The sequence below is a fragment of the Lepidochelys olivacea genome (genome assembly GCF_965140295.1).
Source record: "Lepidochelys olivacea isolate rLepOli2 genome assembly, chromosome: 1".
Lineage (NCBI taxonomy): Eukaryota > Metazoa > Chordata > Testudines > Cheloniidae > Lepidochelys > Lepidochelys olivacea.
Genome location: NC_140411.1, coordinates 119020147 through 119035771, shown reverse-complemented (window position 1 = coordinate 119035771; position 15625 = coordinate 119020147). Strand labels below are relative to the sequence as shown.

At 41.4% G+C, this 15625-nt stretch overlaps 1 protein-coding gene across 4 annotated transcripts in view; it reads left to right on the top strand.

Moving 5' to 3' along the window:
• The window catches only part of MAP4K4 (mitogen-activated protein kinase kinase kinase kinase 4), a 238690-nt gene that overhangs the window by 199058 nt on the left and 24007 nt on the right, over window positions 1-15625 (top strand). For 2 of the 4 annotated variants that reach the window (XM_084616687.1, XM_084616685.1), the window contains 8 exons: window positions 929-1026; window positions 1322-1330; window positions 2030-2205; window positions 2800-2920; window positions 4042-4233; window positions 6959-7076; window positions 7359-7529; window positions 12510-12653. In XM_084616687.1, coding sequence (XP_084472813.1) covers window positions 929-1026; window positions 1322-1330; window positions 2030-2205; window positions 2800-2920; window positions 4042-4233; window positions 6959-7076; window positions 7359-7529; window positions 12510-12653 — 1029 coding nt within the window. The remainder of the gene's footprint in view (window positions 1-928; window positions 1027-1321; window positions 1331-2029; window positions 2206-2799; window positions 2921-4041; window positions 4234-6958; window positions 7077-7358; window positions 7530-12509; window positions 12654-15625) is intronic. The other 2 variants (XM_084616686.1, XM_084616688.1) reach the window with 1 other exon arrangement.

Below are 15625 nucleotides of genomic sequence, written 5' to 3'. Positions count from 1 at the left end.
AGGCTGGGACGTTTTGATCCTCTGTATGTGCCATCCCTTTTCATAGCCCTTGTTTTGAGGGGGTTGTATGTGTAGAAATCTTCAATAATAGGTTTTAGCCTCTTTCTCCAATTCAGACTCAATTACAGTTTTATTCATCAATGTGAGTCCATTCCTTTTCATATACGATCTTTGAACTAACTTCCTTCATATGTATGAGCATCTCGGATACTTTTTGATCATTCATTGCACATCAGCTCTCTCCATGAGTACAAGGATAGACACTTTTTTCCGGAGCCAGATTCATTAGCATTTTAATTATTTTCGCATTTGGGTTTCTTTTTTCCGAATGTCAAGATGTCATGTTTCCTTTTGACTCGAGATCAAATCCTCGATAGTGTTTTTTTAATATTAGAGAGGGTGTCAATGAAAACCTACAAAAATTATATCTGAAAAGCAGTTCCAATCCCCCTCTGTAAACATACAGCAAAAATAGAAAAGGTTCACTATAGCTTTTTGAATTGAGCAGGACACTGCTGCTATGTGGTGTGAGAGCATATTAAGCTGTACGGTGTAAGACACTCTATAGAGGTAGCTAAGGGAAAGGAGCTTGGAATGAAGTAGTCTGTGGAAACCCCAGAATGCTCAATGTTGCATGCTATTAACTCCCTAGTATAGTTGGGCAAAGCTGCTGTAAGTCATGTTCCTCTTTCCATGTTTTCAGTCACTGGTAAGCTGCAGTGCAAATCACAACTGCTTGTGGTTTTTCCTGTCAGCACGAGAGGTTTGCTCTGGTGGAGGTAAACTTGTGGCTGGCCCCCTAAGGCTGAAATACCCAGTGTAGACAAGGCCTTGTGTTTCTTTTGCTGCAGAAACAAAAAATTCCTAACTTAACAATGACCCCCCTTTTTTGTGTGTTTTTTTTTGGGGGGGGTCTTGACGCATGTAGCATCGTCCAAATCTGAAGGTTCACCGTCTCAACGTCATGAAAATGCAGTAAAAAAACCTGAAGAGAAGAAGGAAGTCTTCAGACCCAACAAGCCTGCTGTAAGCTAAACCTAACTGTTCTGGTTATCTGATTTTTCACTTGATGTTAGATAGGTCCATTACAAATACTTACGTGGTGAACCTAAACATTGTGAGTGAATTAGAGATTCAGTTTGGCAGTTGCATACTATGAAGTGTTAAGCATTTAAATGCATTTTATTTGCTTCTTGAATTTTTGTGTTTTTTCATTTTCCTCCTTTCAAACCTCTCCTACCATCCTGTGTACTTTTCATGTGGCTGGACCAATGATGATTCATATGACCCAACCATACTATTGCTGTGCTGAATGGAGCAGGGAGAAGTGGTAAGTGCTTAGCTATTACAATCGAATGTTAACTGCAAAAAAATATATATATATATATGCTGTATTATCATTACATTTTGCGCCTTTGGTAACCAAGAGGTCAGAGTAGATGATTCCAATGGTTCCATCTGAATCAAAATCTATGAATCTGATGTTTGTTCTAATATTGCCATCGCACTCAAATGCCCCAATCAAATGAAGTCCTTTAAAGGAAGATGGTGGCTCCCATCCCATCTGTTTATAAACTATGTGAAATATTTTATACGAACAGTGTTCAGCCGAACAGACAGCTCAGTAAATTTAGGCTGTCTTACAACTTTGCTGCCCAAATTTCTGTGCACTGTAGCCTGTCAATATGCAGAACAGTTGGGGAGGGAAAATGATGGACTCCTTAAAACAATGTATTATAACGTGTTCATTGCTCTAGCAGTTCTGATGGGAGCAAGAGTGGGCAAAGACCTACATAGTCTTAAATTTCTAGGGTTTTTTTTTTTTTTAAATTTGCCAGTAAAGCACAAAGAAATCAGTAAACCAATTAAAAAAAACTCTGTTGCTGGGAACAATGGAAGTGCAGCAACAAACTGAACAAACTCATTCCCCGTGGCTGTGTTGCTGATACATTGCCTCTCTCCTCTCCAATCTGCAACCTCACTGTTGCATTTCATATTCTTTTTTTCCCCTTTGTCTCATTCTCATTAGGATTTAACTGCCTTGGCAAAGGAATTGCGAGCTGTAGAGGATGTGCGACCTCCACACAAGGTGACAGACTATTCATCATCCAGTGAAGAGTCGGGGACGACAGACGAGGAGGATGATGATATGGAACAAGAAGGAGCAGATGAATCTACATCTGGGCCGGAGGATGCCAGAGCTGTGTTAGTTGTTCTCTGTTTTTTTCTGTTTTGTGTGGCTATGGGGAAAAGACCTCAACGTATGTTTCGTTCATTAGCCCTCTTTTACTAAGACAGTATTCAGGAGTCCATCAAAAGTACTTAACAGTCAGTTAATGCTCACGTTTCTGAAACACATAGGGTAACATCTTCAAAAATGTTCCTTTTTCAAAAGTGACTTTAGCATTTCGTCTAAGTGCCTTTGAAAGTCAACGAGCAAGTGCCTAAATAACTTTTTAAAATAGGACTTAAGCTCCTAAGTCACTTTGGCACCATTTGAAAATTTGATCCTTTAAATCTTAATGTTTGTCTTGTGTTACTAGAAGCCAAATTATGATATTGTGTGTCGTTCCCTTCCCTCATTTGTATTTTATAAATGGTGAAGAATTGTGTTTAGCTATTTTATGATTTATTTGCTTCTTGAAGAAGCTCTTCCTTGATGATTTATGTCAATATTCCACTTTGGATGCCGCTGTAAATGATCTATGACATGCACTTCATACGAACACATGAAGAAAGAGCTAAAAAAGAAATACTATGGGGTTATTTTATCCAAATTATTTCTTGCTTGATGGATAGATCAACTCTGAACCTGAGCAATGGTGAAACAGAGTCAGTGAAAACCATGATTGTCCACGATGATGTGGAGAGTGAACCTGCCATGACACCTTCCAAGGAGGGTACTTTAATCGTCCGACAGGTATTGTATTTCCTTCCGTGCACAGTGCTGTTCCTTTATTGTGATCATTAACCCGCTTGTTCATTCACCCATACTGTTTCTACATTATATTTGTTGTCCACGTTATCAAGACACAGATGTAGCATATTTTGGATGTGCAGACACTTGATGCATGCAGAGAAAAGAGTAGCCTCCATCCCTTGCTGCTACTGTTTTGCATGCCTTGCAATGACATCCATTATAGCACCATGCAGAGCACCTCAAAGTCTGTGTCAAAAAAGTGATAGAAAAGCTGCAGGTGTGTGAAGAAAGCACTCAGCACAGAAGAACTTAACCTGGTTTTATGTTAAAACCAGATGCTGGATCTCGGAATTAGAAGGGGGTGGGGGGAAAGTGCTCAGTTCTTTTAACTACTTTAAGCCTAAAGTCAAGAACAAACTAACAAAAAAGCCAGGTAGCAAACAATTGGTGCCGGGGGCTGGGAGGGAACGTTACAAGGTGCAGGGCAGTGACTGTGGATGAATCTAGGTTTGTTGTTTGGTTTCTTTCTATTTTGAAATGTTGTATCTTTATGATTGTGAAGATGATGCTTCCTTGTGTATTAAACTAGCTCATCTGTTAATGAGTCTGTCAGCTCCTAGGACTTCCTCAGTAATCACATTCTTGAGTTTTGCAACTGAATGTAATTTTTTTAGTTGAACCCTACGGTTTGCTAATTAAGATTTCATGGTGACTGTTTAAATAGCTAGATTAGGGAATTCACCAGATTTCAAGTTCTTATCAGAACATGACTCAAGCTAGAATTAAATAAAATGATGGGAAATAACAAATACAGAGAGCTTTTCCATGTAGCCATAGTAGAAGCAGCATAGACTTACTGACACAATTATTCTTCTGGTAAAGGAGCTGGCCTTGCAAGTGAATCAGATTAAGTGAGAGGCTCAATTCTGCTTGCCAGAGGTGCAGTATTTACTGAGTTCTGGAAGCTCAGCACACTTCTAACCCAGGCATCAAGGCATAGAATATCGGTACATTTAAAAAAAAAAAAAAAAAGAGAAAGAGCGAGAGAGTAGATACAGCTGATAGGGATGAAAGCCTTAAGCAGCACTTGAGCAAGACAAGTGTGCCTGTTTTTTCTACAGAGTACAGTTGACACAAAGCGTGCCAGCCATCATGAGAGCAATGGCTTTGCCGGTCGCATTCACCTCTTGCCAGATCTCTTACAGCAAAGCCATTCCTCCTCCACTTCTTCCACCTCCTCCTCCCCATCCTCCAGCCAGCCGACACCCATCATGTCCCCACAGACACCCCAGGACAAGCTAACTACTAATGAGGTATGTCTTGCACCACAGCTGGCTGCTTTCTTAGGGTTATTCCAGTATTGCCTAATAGCTAGTTTGCAGAGGAACTCTAGCCAATCTTCCCCTGCTTTTTTCTGTCACTTTTCTCCCTCCCCCAAAATAACACATTTCAGTTCTGTGTGAAAAGCCCTTAACTCTAGATCAGTTTTACCCCAAACTTGCTAGTTTACTATTTTTGCTTTCTACAGTGAGTCATTAATTGCATGGCTTTTGTTTAAATTAAACTTGATTACCATATATTCAGACAAGTTTTTTTTGTTTTGTTTTGTTTGAAATTTCTGTATTTTGGGAACAGGCTAGTTGCAAGGAATCTGCTGGGGTTTTAAAAAATAATTAAATCAAACCTGGTAATTTTGTCTTGATGTTACCATAAAAAAGGAGCAAATAACTAGGCATGTGCAAGTAACTCACTTGTGCAAACTACCAGCACAGGATAGGAAGCTGATTCCAGCCTCACTGAAGGATTTTACTCTTTGAAATTGCCACATGGGGTTGGTGAGCATTTGAGGAAAGCTAGGTTGTTTGGGGTATTAGCTGTTTGGAATGGTGTACTGCAGGAGATCTTCAGGTTTTTAAGGTCTAGCTGTGCTATGAAAAATGACTCCTGCTTATTCTCCAAGTCTGCTCTCTATCTCTAGTTGGAGTCCTATCTGAGGACTTCACTGTTCCAGAATTTTACTCCTGTTATCTTTGCTGGCTCTGCAGTGCTAAGAGGGACTATGTTTCATTCTTCTAAACCAACAACAGAATTGTTCATTAAATACCAGTTATATAGTCAATCCTTGTACTTTTGCGACTCTTTGAAGGTGATGGGGATGCACTGGTGTGAATGAACTTGTTCTGCACATCCTGTAACGCTGGTGGCGAGGAATGAGAAGGAAAGCACCCAGCATGACTTTCAGTTTCCAGGTTGAACAGGCAGGCCTGGCATTTAGAGAAAACATCTTTAGACTTGTAAACAAGTATGCTGTAGAGTCAACCAGCCACTATAAATGTGCAACAACATGCTGCTGCTTCTCAGAATAGAAGTGAACTTTAAACACACAGGTGCTTTGACATCGGTGCCAGGCTGAGGTATTCTCTGTACAGTTACCAAAGAATCTGAGTTAATGGTGATGCACAATTTTCACAATAGGATGAAAAACGCTTGTGAAACGTATTGAACCATGTGACGGCAAGCATTCATTTTGTCACAGAAGTTCAGTCTGTGTAATGCTTGTCATTCTTCATTTTCAGCTGTGCTTCACTAGTCTTTAACTTTGTAAAAATATACTCTGACAGGTTACATAGACCAGTTCAGTGATTCAAGGATATACCTGTTCATTACTTTGCTCTAAGCAACAAATAAGCAGGGTTCAATCAATTTAGCTCAAACTGAGTTTTGATAAGGAGACTATGGCAGTTGTTTGTGGTGGCATTGAAGTTATTAGTAATGTGGTTGAAAATATTTTGCTTTGCAGAAAAGTTCAGTATGATTAAGCCCAATACAGTGGACGCTCACTAGAATGCGGGATTTGGGATCCATGCATGGGGACCGCCTTAAAATGAATTGCAATTAAAGTAATTACATTTGGGATCCATGACCAAGTTATATGCGAATTCGTGCTATATAGACGCGCATTCTAGCGAGGGTCCGGTGTAATTGTATTTGGTGAGGAAGGTGGAGGTTTAGAGGGGACAGAGGCTTTAGGCTGGTTAACAGTGAGGAAGCTCCTCCAGTCTTGTTTGCAAAGGCATAAAACAAGCTGAGCAGAGACGCATTCCTTTTGCCCACAGTAATTTTTACATGTACAGAGAAAAACATGTATTTTTTGATTGTTTTTTATTTGTGCCATTTTGCTTTAATGTGCAATGTTATCACTATAACACTTAACTCACTAAACTGGCAAGGATTTTTCAGTCATTCCATCTCCACTTTTAACAGTTCATTGTTTCACTTGTCTTTCTACCTTTTTTGTGTTTAGAATACAAAACTAAATAAAGCACCAGTGCTTTTATCAACTACATATTCATAGCTTCATATCACTGTTTACTGAACCTTTCACACTAATGAGCCCCTTGTTTGATACAGGTGTAATATTTGCTATGTGAAATGATGGTGGAAGAAACTGCTGGAGCTTTCTGGCAAGAGGTTCAGTTTTAAAAAACAAAAGTAGAGAATTAACATGAAGTACTAGACATTGAAATTTCATTAATCATAGAAGTGAATGCCTGATCCCAGATTATTTAGATTTTGTTGCTCAAACTAAGAGATCAAATTCCATAACATATTAAACAAGCTCATTTCAGGAGATGCGTAACAAATAGAAGTATGTAGGGAGCAATTCACAAATAGAAAATTAAAATATGGAATGAAGTAGTGCTAGCTTCTAATAACTTCATAAGTACCGTACATATTTTAACCGGTGATAAGGAGACATTCCCTTACTTTTTTGCCTGTTGTAGTGACCATTCCTCAAATATCTCCTTTAAATCTGAGATTATAGGAGTAAAGAACACACTGACTACATGTAGTGGTACCGTGTGAAATGTGCATCTATGGTGCCTGCCGTATGTATATAGGAAGTATAGAAGGTTGGGGGTGGGTGGGAAAGGGCTTCAGAAAAGCAGTAAAATTCTGTAGTGACTTAGAAATGTTCATTGTTATCGTCACTTTTTGTTGTCATTTATATTAATAAAGTTGAAATTTACATTGCAGACTCAGTCCGCTAGTAACACACTCCAGAAACACAAATCTTCCTCCTCCTTTACACCTTTTATAGACCCCAGATTACTACAGATTTCTCCATCTAGTGGGACAACTGTGACTTCTGTGGGTAAGTAATGTAGATGCAAGAAGACAGCCGAAAAAAAAAAAGGGGGTTCAGTGACTTGAGTTGCTCTTTAAAGTAGTTTAGAATGTTTCCATCATGCTTGTTACTTGATTTGCACGGGATTGCATAGTTTATTTCCTTTTTCCATTTACATTTCTTTCAAAAAAAAAGACTTGCTTAATATTGTCAGTTACTGATCTTGGTTATTTAATAGAAAGTATATGGTAAATATTTGGCACTTAGAAGATAGTATTTCATTTACTACTTTTTTTTTTTTTCCCCCAGTGGGATTTTCTAGTGAAGCCATGAGGTCAGAGGCAATAAGGCAAGATCCCACCAGGAAAGGATCAGTTGTCAATGTGAATCCTACTAATACACGACCACAAAGTGACACCCCAGAGATTCGCAAATACAAGAAGAGATTCAATTCTGAGATTTTGTGTGCTGCCTTATGGGGTAATGTATATCTGCATCCCTCCCTTCCCTCCTCTCCTTCCCTTATTTCCTTGTTTTTCTTTGTCATTTACTCAGAGAGAGTTCATAAAATCAATCAAAGTGCATGAAGAGTGAGAGGGATTTGTAGTGCACCAATTATCCAGTGTCCAAATAAGCCATAGATTACAACACAAGGAGGGATGGAAAGTTGTCTCTTACAACTTCTTGGTGTATATGAAAATACAGCAGTATAAGCTTAATGACCTAGAAATGGGGTCTAGACTGTTCATAAATTCATTTAAGGAGCAAGGACAAATAAGTATCTGATATTTTGGAATATCTACATAGTAATCAAAGCTCAGTCTGATGTCATCACAGTGAAATCTGGTTACTATTGTGCTTATGATGTGGCTATTCTGAGGTCTGGCTTGATGGCAAGTTCTGACTGGTATAGTCTCAGAACTGAATAATAATCATTCAGAATTTTGTCAGCCAATTGGGATGTTCTTGTCAACTTTTTAAACCTCTTTTTAGTATATGTCTGCAGCTTTTGTGGGCATTTTGTGTAAGTACAAGGTTGTTAGGTTAATAATACATTAATATTTGATTTTGCTTCTCAGAATTCTTGCTGACAAATCAAAGGGCTTGATTAGAACACATTTCATGTTATAACTTTTATATTAGTGATCTCACATCAGTTTAGTTGGAATCACATAATTACCTGGGGAGAATAGGGCAAGTAACTAGGAAACTTCTTCTCTTTGAGACTATGGGCCACATTCTCTTCCAAGCTCTGCTCCCTGCATTTGGGATTAGGCTCATGGGGTGCCAATGTGCCATTTACAGTTATGGCTCTTGGTTATCTTATGCCAGAGAAGGATTGGTCCGATGCCCATTTCCTACCTTGATATGCCCCCTACACCCAGGATGGTTTTGTAGAGGAGTCATTTCCACTGGCTTTACAGCAGCAGAAAAATTGCCTGTGCCATGAGAATTCAACACTGGCCACACGCATTGCCAGAATCCTGCCCTTTTGATACTGATATCTGTTTTAACGGTTTAAAACAAAAACACTAAACAGTTGTAAATGTTGAAAAAGCTGGAGGAGAAAGAGTTGGTCCTTCCCCAAAGTCACATGATTAGTAGATTAAGCATGGGGCTGCTGTAATAGTTTCATTTACATAGCACTTTACCAGTTATGCTGTGTAGGCAGTGATAAGCTGCCAAAATCTTAACAACCGGGGAGGGGCCGCCCCGGCCAGGACTCCCCCGGGACTCCTGCCCCATCTAACCCCCCACGTTCCTTGACGCCGCCCCCGGGACCCCTGCCCTATCCATCTCCTTCCCCTGTCCCCTGACTGCCCCCAGAACCGGGCAGGAGGCTCTTTTGGGCAACTGTACTGGGTGCCCACCCTGCCCCTAAGAGCCAGAGGGACCTGCCAGAGGGCGAGGTGGGGAGTCCCAGAGGTGCTTACCTGGGGCAGCTCCCAGGAAGCATCCGGCAGGTCCCTCTGGCTCCTAGGGGCAGGGGAGCGTAGCTGGGTGGGAGCAGCCGCTCCCCCCACTGATCACATCAAAAATGGTGCCTTAGGCGCTGACTTCCTGGGTGCTCCGGGGCTGGAGCACCCACGGGGAAAATTTGGGGGGTGCAGAGCCCCCACCAGCAGCTTCCCGTTCCATGCCTGGCCCCAACTCACCTCCGCTCCGCATCCCTGGGCCTGAGCGGGAAGCCGCCACCTGCTTCTCTGCCCTCCCAGGCTTCCTGCGGGAATACTAATTTGTGGGGGGGGGGAGAGGAGAAGCAGAGCGGGGCGGTGCTTCAGGGGAGGAGGCGGAGCGGAGGTGAGCCTGCTTCTCAGCCCTCCCAGGCTTCCTGCGCGAACAGCTGATTTGCGGGAAGCCGGGGGAGGGGGGGGGCGGAGAAGGAGAGTGGGGCAGCGCGTTCAGGGGAGGAGGCGGAGTGGAGGTGAGCTGGGGCCAGGCGCAGGGCAGGGAGCTGCCGGTGGGTGCTCTGCACCCATCAAATTTTCCCGGTGGGTGCTCCAGAGCTGGAGCACCCACGGAGTCGGCGCTTAAGGCGCCACTTTTGACCGGTTGTTAAATTTAGAAGCCCTTTTAGAACTGGTTGTCCCTTGCTGGTTCTAGCGAACCGTTGTGAACCGGTTCCAGCTCACCACTCTGTGTAGATAAATATTGTTCGCTATTTTTACAGGGGGTGCTCAGAGAAGTAAAGTGACTTGCTCAAAGTTTTTTATATATATAAATATATAAAAGCTAGGCTCAAAATCTAGGCCTCTTGGTTCTATACTTGCCCCACTAAATCACAGTTGTCCACAAGCAAGTCTCTTAGCCTTCATATGACCATTTCTCCATCTGTGAAATAGTGGGCAATGATATTTACTATACAGGAGGTCTGAAAACATGTGTGATTTAAGATGCTGGAAGGTAGATATGTTGTTCTCCTTCTGTGTATGAGGAAATTGGTTCAGCAAAGCTGTCTTACTGCAATTTTTCAAACCTGGGTGTCTGAATTTAGTGAAAGTCCTGCAGATACTCAGAACACTTGAAAATTAAGACAATTAGGTGCCTAAAAATGGGTTTAGGTGTGATCGTTTGAGGTAGTTGATCTAAACAACTTGCCTGGAAAGCACAATCGTCCAGATAGACATAAAAACAACGAGGAGTCCGGTGGCACCTTAAAGACTAACAGATTTATTTGGGCATAAGCTTTCGTGGGTAAAAAACCCACTTCTTCACATGCATGGAGTGAAAATTACAGATGCAGGCATAAATATACTGATACATGGAGAGAAGGGCTAGATAGACATAAGAGACCTGGATTCTAATCTTGGCTCTGACACCACCTAGCTTCATCTGTTTCACTTTACATCTCTAGATTAGTTTTGCTATCTATAAAGCAAGGATAATTATATTTACCTTCTTCATGATTACATGTTTATAAAGTGTTATATTCAAAAATAGGAGTATGGCCAGTTATCATCAAATGTGTGTTGTAGGGAAGAGGGGAGGGATGGGCGTAGGAATGGGGGTTGAAGCAATTCCTGCCCAGTATTCATTCTATGAAGCTATGTGTGTTTGGGGAGCTGTTGCCATTCCAACACCTCTTCATCAATCAGCTTTATCAAAGTTCACCAGTGTCAGTTTTTGCCCAAATGTGGGCTTAATATTTTTACATGCTTTTGTGTAAATAATTTTCAGTCCAAATTTATAACTTTGTGCAAATGGAAGATGTCAGAGTGAGAGGCGGGTAAAGAGAGAAGGGAGAATGAAATCACACTAAATAAATTGGGAACAAGTGTCAAACTTCCATGCCAAACCAAATTGCTCTGCCATCACTCATGTTTAGCACTTTCACGTTTCTTTGATCTACATATTTCATTCTTCTGTTGATTTAAAATAAAATCCTGGAGGTATTTTACAGCTATAACAAAACACTTCCCTGCTAAACATTTAGCCCAAATTAATTCTGGTGTACGCAGGCACATCTTTATTCTCAATGGATTTGTGCCTACTTACCCCTGCTGGGAGTTTGGTCCTTGCAATACTAAGTATGATAGCTCCTGTAAAGAGAGAGGGTTTTTTTATTTCCTTTACTAATTGTAATGAAATAATGTTTAAGGCTGTAATTTTTATAAGATTCTCCCAGGAAGTTATCTAAATAGTTACATTCAGTGCTAATAACATAGAATATCAGAGAAGTAGATGCCCAGTCCTGCAATATCTGCTCTACTAATTAGTGCTATCCCTGTGCTATTGCTACAGTATGATTAGGTACTTGTCCTCACAGCGTAGAGATAATGATCTTTGAGATGTAGGGAAGAATGCACCTTTTGAAATTACAAGACAGTAATCAATAAAAGCAAGGAGCCTGCTGATTTAAGGCTGTCATAGCATCCTAAAATGTTGCCCTGTTGTGTTTAGATAATGCCATAAATGTAGTTTGCAAGGCTGCCCACTGTTTAATTTCTGTGTAGCTGAATCAGATCTGATCAGAATCAGATTAGTAGTGCCCAGTTTAGGATACAAGGCCAAATTAGTCCCTGGTGTAAAATTTTATCACCAGTACACTTAAACCAGGGATTAATCTGGCCTACTGTGACAACTTCTAACTCACAAGAACCATAATTGTATAGCTTTGTTAATTTACCTGTGTTATTTCAACCTGTTTTATTGCATTTAAAAACAATAGCTTTATGTTGTGATCTCTAATAAATGTTTGAGGAGGTCTAATCAAGCGAGTCACAAAATTGGTTTGACTCTCATCCCTAGTGCTGTATTTCAACTGTCCTTTTGCTCTCTTCACATAATTTGTGGTAATGGCTGTCTGTTATGGTGGCAAGCATTGAAAAATTGAATAGACATCTACTAACCAGATGAGTGTGGTGTATGTGAAGGGGGAACTATTGAGATCAAGGACAATTCCCCATTGAAAACCCCCTTTGTAATAAAGTCTTATAGAACTAGATAGCGATGAAACCAATAATGTTCTATAAAAATGAAATAGGATTCTATAAAAAATTATTCTAAAACCCTATAGTATTTAATAGTGATATATCCGTAGGTTTTTAAAACCACTCTATAGAATTCAGTTGCAGAAAGATCATTCTATTAAGTTTTATAGAATGGTTTTAAGCTGTCTTTCTCTATTAAATTCTGCATGACTTTTTTCATAAGGGCCAGACCCTTGTTATCTTCAGCTCTTGGGAAGTGGAGGATGGACCCTGCTCTGGAAGGCTTCTTCTTGCATATCAGCCTCTTGCTAGTGTATGTGTGATAAATTTGATGTTCCACCTACCTATCTCAGTGAGCATGGGGGGGGGTCTCTGCTACTCCACCGCTCTGCCAGGTGTGCAGATGGAATCAGTGTTGGGTTTGAATACCTAAAGTAATGCAAGTTGTTCTGTAAAGCATGACTTAGTCAAAATACCAGGAAAACATGCATTATAATTTGGGTGTTTTTGTTTTGTTTTTTTAACCTAGGAGTGAATTTGTTAGTGGGAACTGAGAGTGGTCTGATGCTGCTAGACAGAAGTGGCCAGGGGAAGGTTTATCCTCTAATAAATCGAAGACGGTTCCAGCAGATGGATGTACTCGAAGGCCTGAATGTCTTGGTGACAATATCTGGTAATGCCCATTTTTCAATATGTTATTTCTCTGAAATCTGGACCTCATTGAAGTCCATGGGAGTTTTTGCCATTGACATCTGTGGGGCCAGGATTTTTCAGTCTTCATGTTTTCACTTTTTTTAATGCTAAGAACCAACTTTTGCACAAAACACTCCAAACTGCATGCCTTGAAGGAAATTTTTTTCACAAGTTTGGAGGATAACATGATGAAATATTTATTTGTATTGTGTTTGGGAGAGGATGGGTGCAGGAAGTTAGAAGTCCTCTTTTGAATCTATGTCACTAGAATAGAAAATATATTGCAGAGTATAGCTGTAGGGCAGCATGGAAGGACAGGGAGGAAGGGCAGCATAGATGGGCATGGTTAAGTTACTGATGCAATGGAGTAGATGGATGTCGCATCTGGATGTGTCTTTACTTAGTGAGACTGTTGCCTGTTGAGCTAACAGTGAGAGATACGGCCATTCTTTAAATAGTTCACGCTTTAACGTGTCCTGATGAATAATGGTTTCTTACTAAAGCTGGGAATTCCAGACACTTTGGGCTCCAAGGCACTATTTAAAAGGGCTACTTCACTTATTACACAATTTAACTGAGTTTACTGCAAATGGTTCTTACAGATCTGTTTTTTAGCAGTCTACCTTTCTCCTGCATTTTACCTTTTGCCATGCTCTATTGTATGAAACCCCAGGTCATTTAGGGCTTCACACAGTGGTCACTATGTTGCACTCCAGAGGTACTCAGAACCGGTGGCAGCAGGGATAGGACTCTGATCCTTCTGCTCCAAGAACATAGACCCCTAACACTGGAGCTAAAGGAGACTCTCCATTCTGTATTAACTATATAGGTTCAACAATATACAATGGAGCAGTTTCTGATGCCATTGACTAGAAGATAGTGGTACTCATAGACCCTAGCCAGCTCAGTGCAGTATGAGAGTGTACATGTTTGTTTTCTAAAGTACCATCTTTGTGCCAGTGTAGTAAAGCCTGTCTCTGCATTTCCATTTAAACACACCTGTAATATTTTCATCGGCTGTAACTCATTTAAATTTCACTTATGGCTGATGACTGAATTATAAAAAAAAAAAAAAATTAAACCAGGAACTTTAAAAATCCTATACCTGTATAATGTACAATATTTCATGATAGCTTCTAATGTGCTCCCTGGGTATCTATTTGAATGGCACCATTAGATCGTCTGACGCAGTGTATAGTACAATAGACTTGTAAACAAAGAGACCACCTAACCCAGCTTGTGTAATGTCCATTAGTTAATGTATCCCACGTTGGTGACGAGAATCTGTGGCTAAATCTCATGTGAAATTCTTTTAGCTTTGTTTACAGTTGTGTGAGTCACGATTCAAACACCCTGACACGTCCTGTTTGTTTCCTTCAAGAATATTGCTTCCTCTATTCAGACACGTTACATTAACCCTGAAGAAATTGCTTGAGCTGAAGCTGGCTTATGCCTTAAGCACTGTTCTCTATCTTGGGTTTTACAGGAGGTCACCAGAGTACAGTGAGGAGGGAGGGTTTCTACCCACAGAGGCTGCATCTACATTTGGAGCTAGGGGTTGATGCCCAGCTTGAGTAGACGTACTCGCGCTAACTCTCATTGAGCTAAAATCCTAAAAATAGGAGTGTAGCTACAGTATCTCGGGTAGCAGCAATGGCAGCATGGGCTGGCCACCCTGAGTACATACCATGGGGTCCAGATGGGTTTGTACTCAGGGCAGCTAGCCCATGCCACTGCTGCCCATGCTACCACAGCTACCCTACTATATTTAGCATGGGATCTCGATGAGAGCTAGCAGAGATTGCGGCCCATGAGATGACTTTGTGGGGGAAGCCCACTGCCCTTTTCCTCCCAGGTCTCCTTCCTGCTATGCTCTATTTCCCATTCTTCCACCCCCTCCTCCCACTCCATCACCAGTTCCTGGCCTGAGCTTTTCCTTGGGTATCTTTCGATTCCCTATTAGAATCATAGAAACATAGAATATCAGGGTTGGAAGGGACCTCAGGAGGTCATCTAGTCCAACCCCCTGCTCAAAGCAGGACCAATCCCCAATTAAATCATCCCAGCCAGGGCTTTGTCAAGCCTGACCTTAAAAACTTCTAAGGAAGGAGATTCTACCACCTCCCTAGGTAATGCATTCCAGTGTTTCACCACCCTCCTAGTGAAAAAGTTTTTCTCAATATCCAACCTAAACCTCCCCCACTGCAATTTGAGACCATTACTCCTTGTTCTGTCCTCTTCTACCACTGAGAATAGTCTAGAACCATCCTCTCTGGATCCACCTCTCAGGTAGGTGAAAGCAGCTATCAAATCCCCCTCATTCTTCTCTTCTGCAGACTAAACAATCCCAGTTCCCTCAGCCTCTCCTCATAAGTCATGTGTTCCAGACCCCTAATCATTTTTGTTGCCCTTCGCTGGACTCTCTCCAATTTATCCACATCCTTCTTGTAGTGTGGGGCCCAAAACTGGACACAGTACTCCAGATGAGGCCTCACCAATGTCGAATGGAGGGGGACGATCACGTCCCTCGATCTGCTCGCTATGCCCCTACTTATACATCCCAAAATGCCATTGGCCTTCTTGGCAACAAGGGCACACTGCTGACTCATATCCAGCTTCTCGTCCACTGTCACCCCTAGGTCCTTTTCCGCAGAACTGCTGCCTAGCCATTCGGTCCCTAGTCTGTAGCTGTGCATTGGGTTCTTCCGTCCTAAGTGCAGGACCCTGCACTTATCCTTATTGAACCTCATCAGATTTCTTTTGGCCCAATCCTCCAATTTGTCTAGGTCCCTCTGTATCCTATCCCTGCCCTCCAGCGTATCAACCACTCCTCCCAGTGGTAAGATGTTCTCTTTGCCTACATCACTCAGAGCAAATGGAAATGTTGACTTTTAACCAAACTTCTCCCAAGAGTTGGCTTAATGGGCGTAGTCATGTAATTGTCTCTTTGGG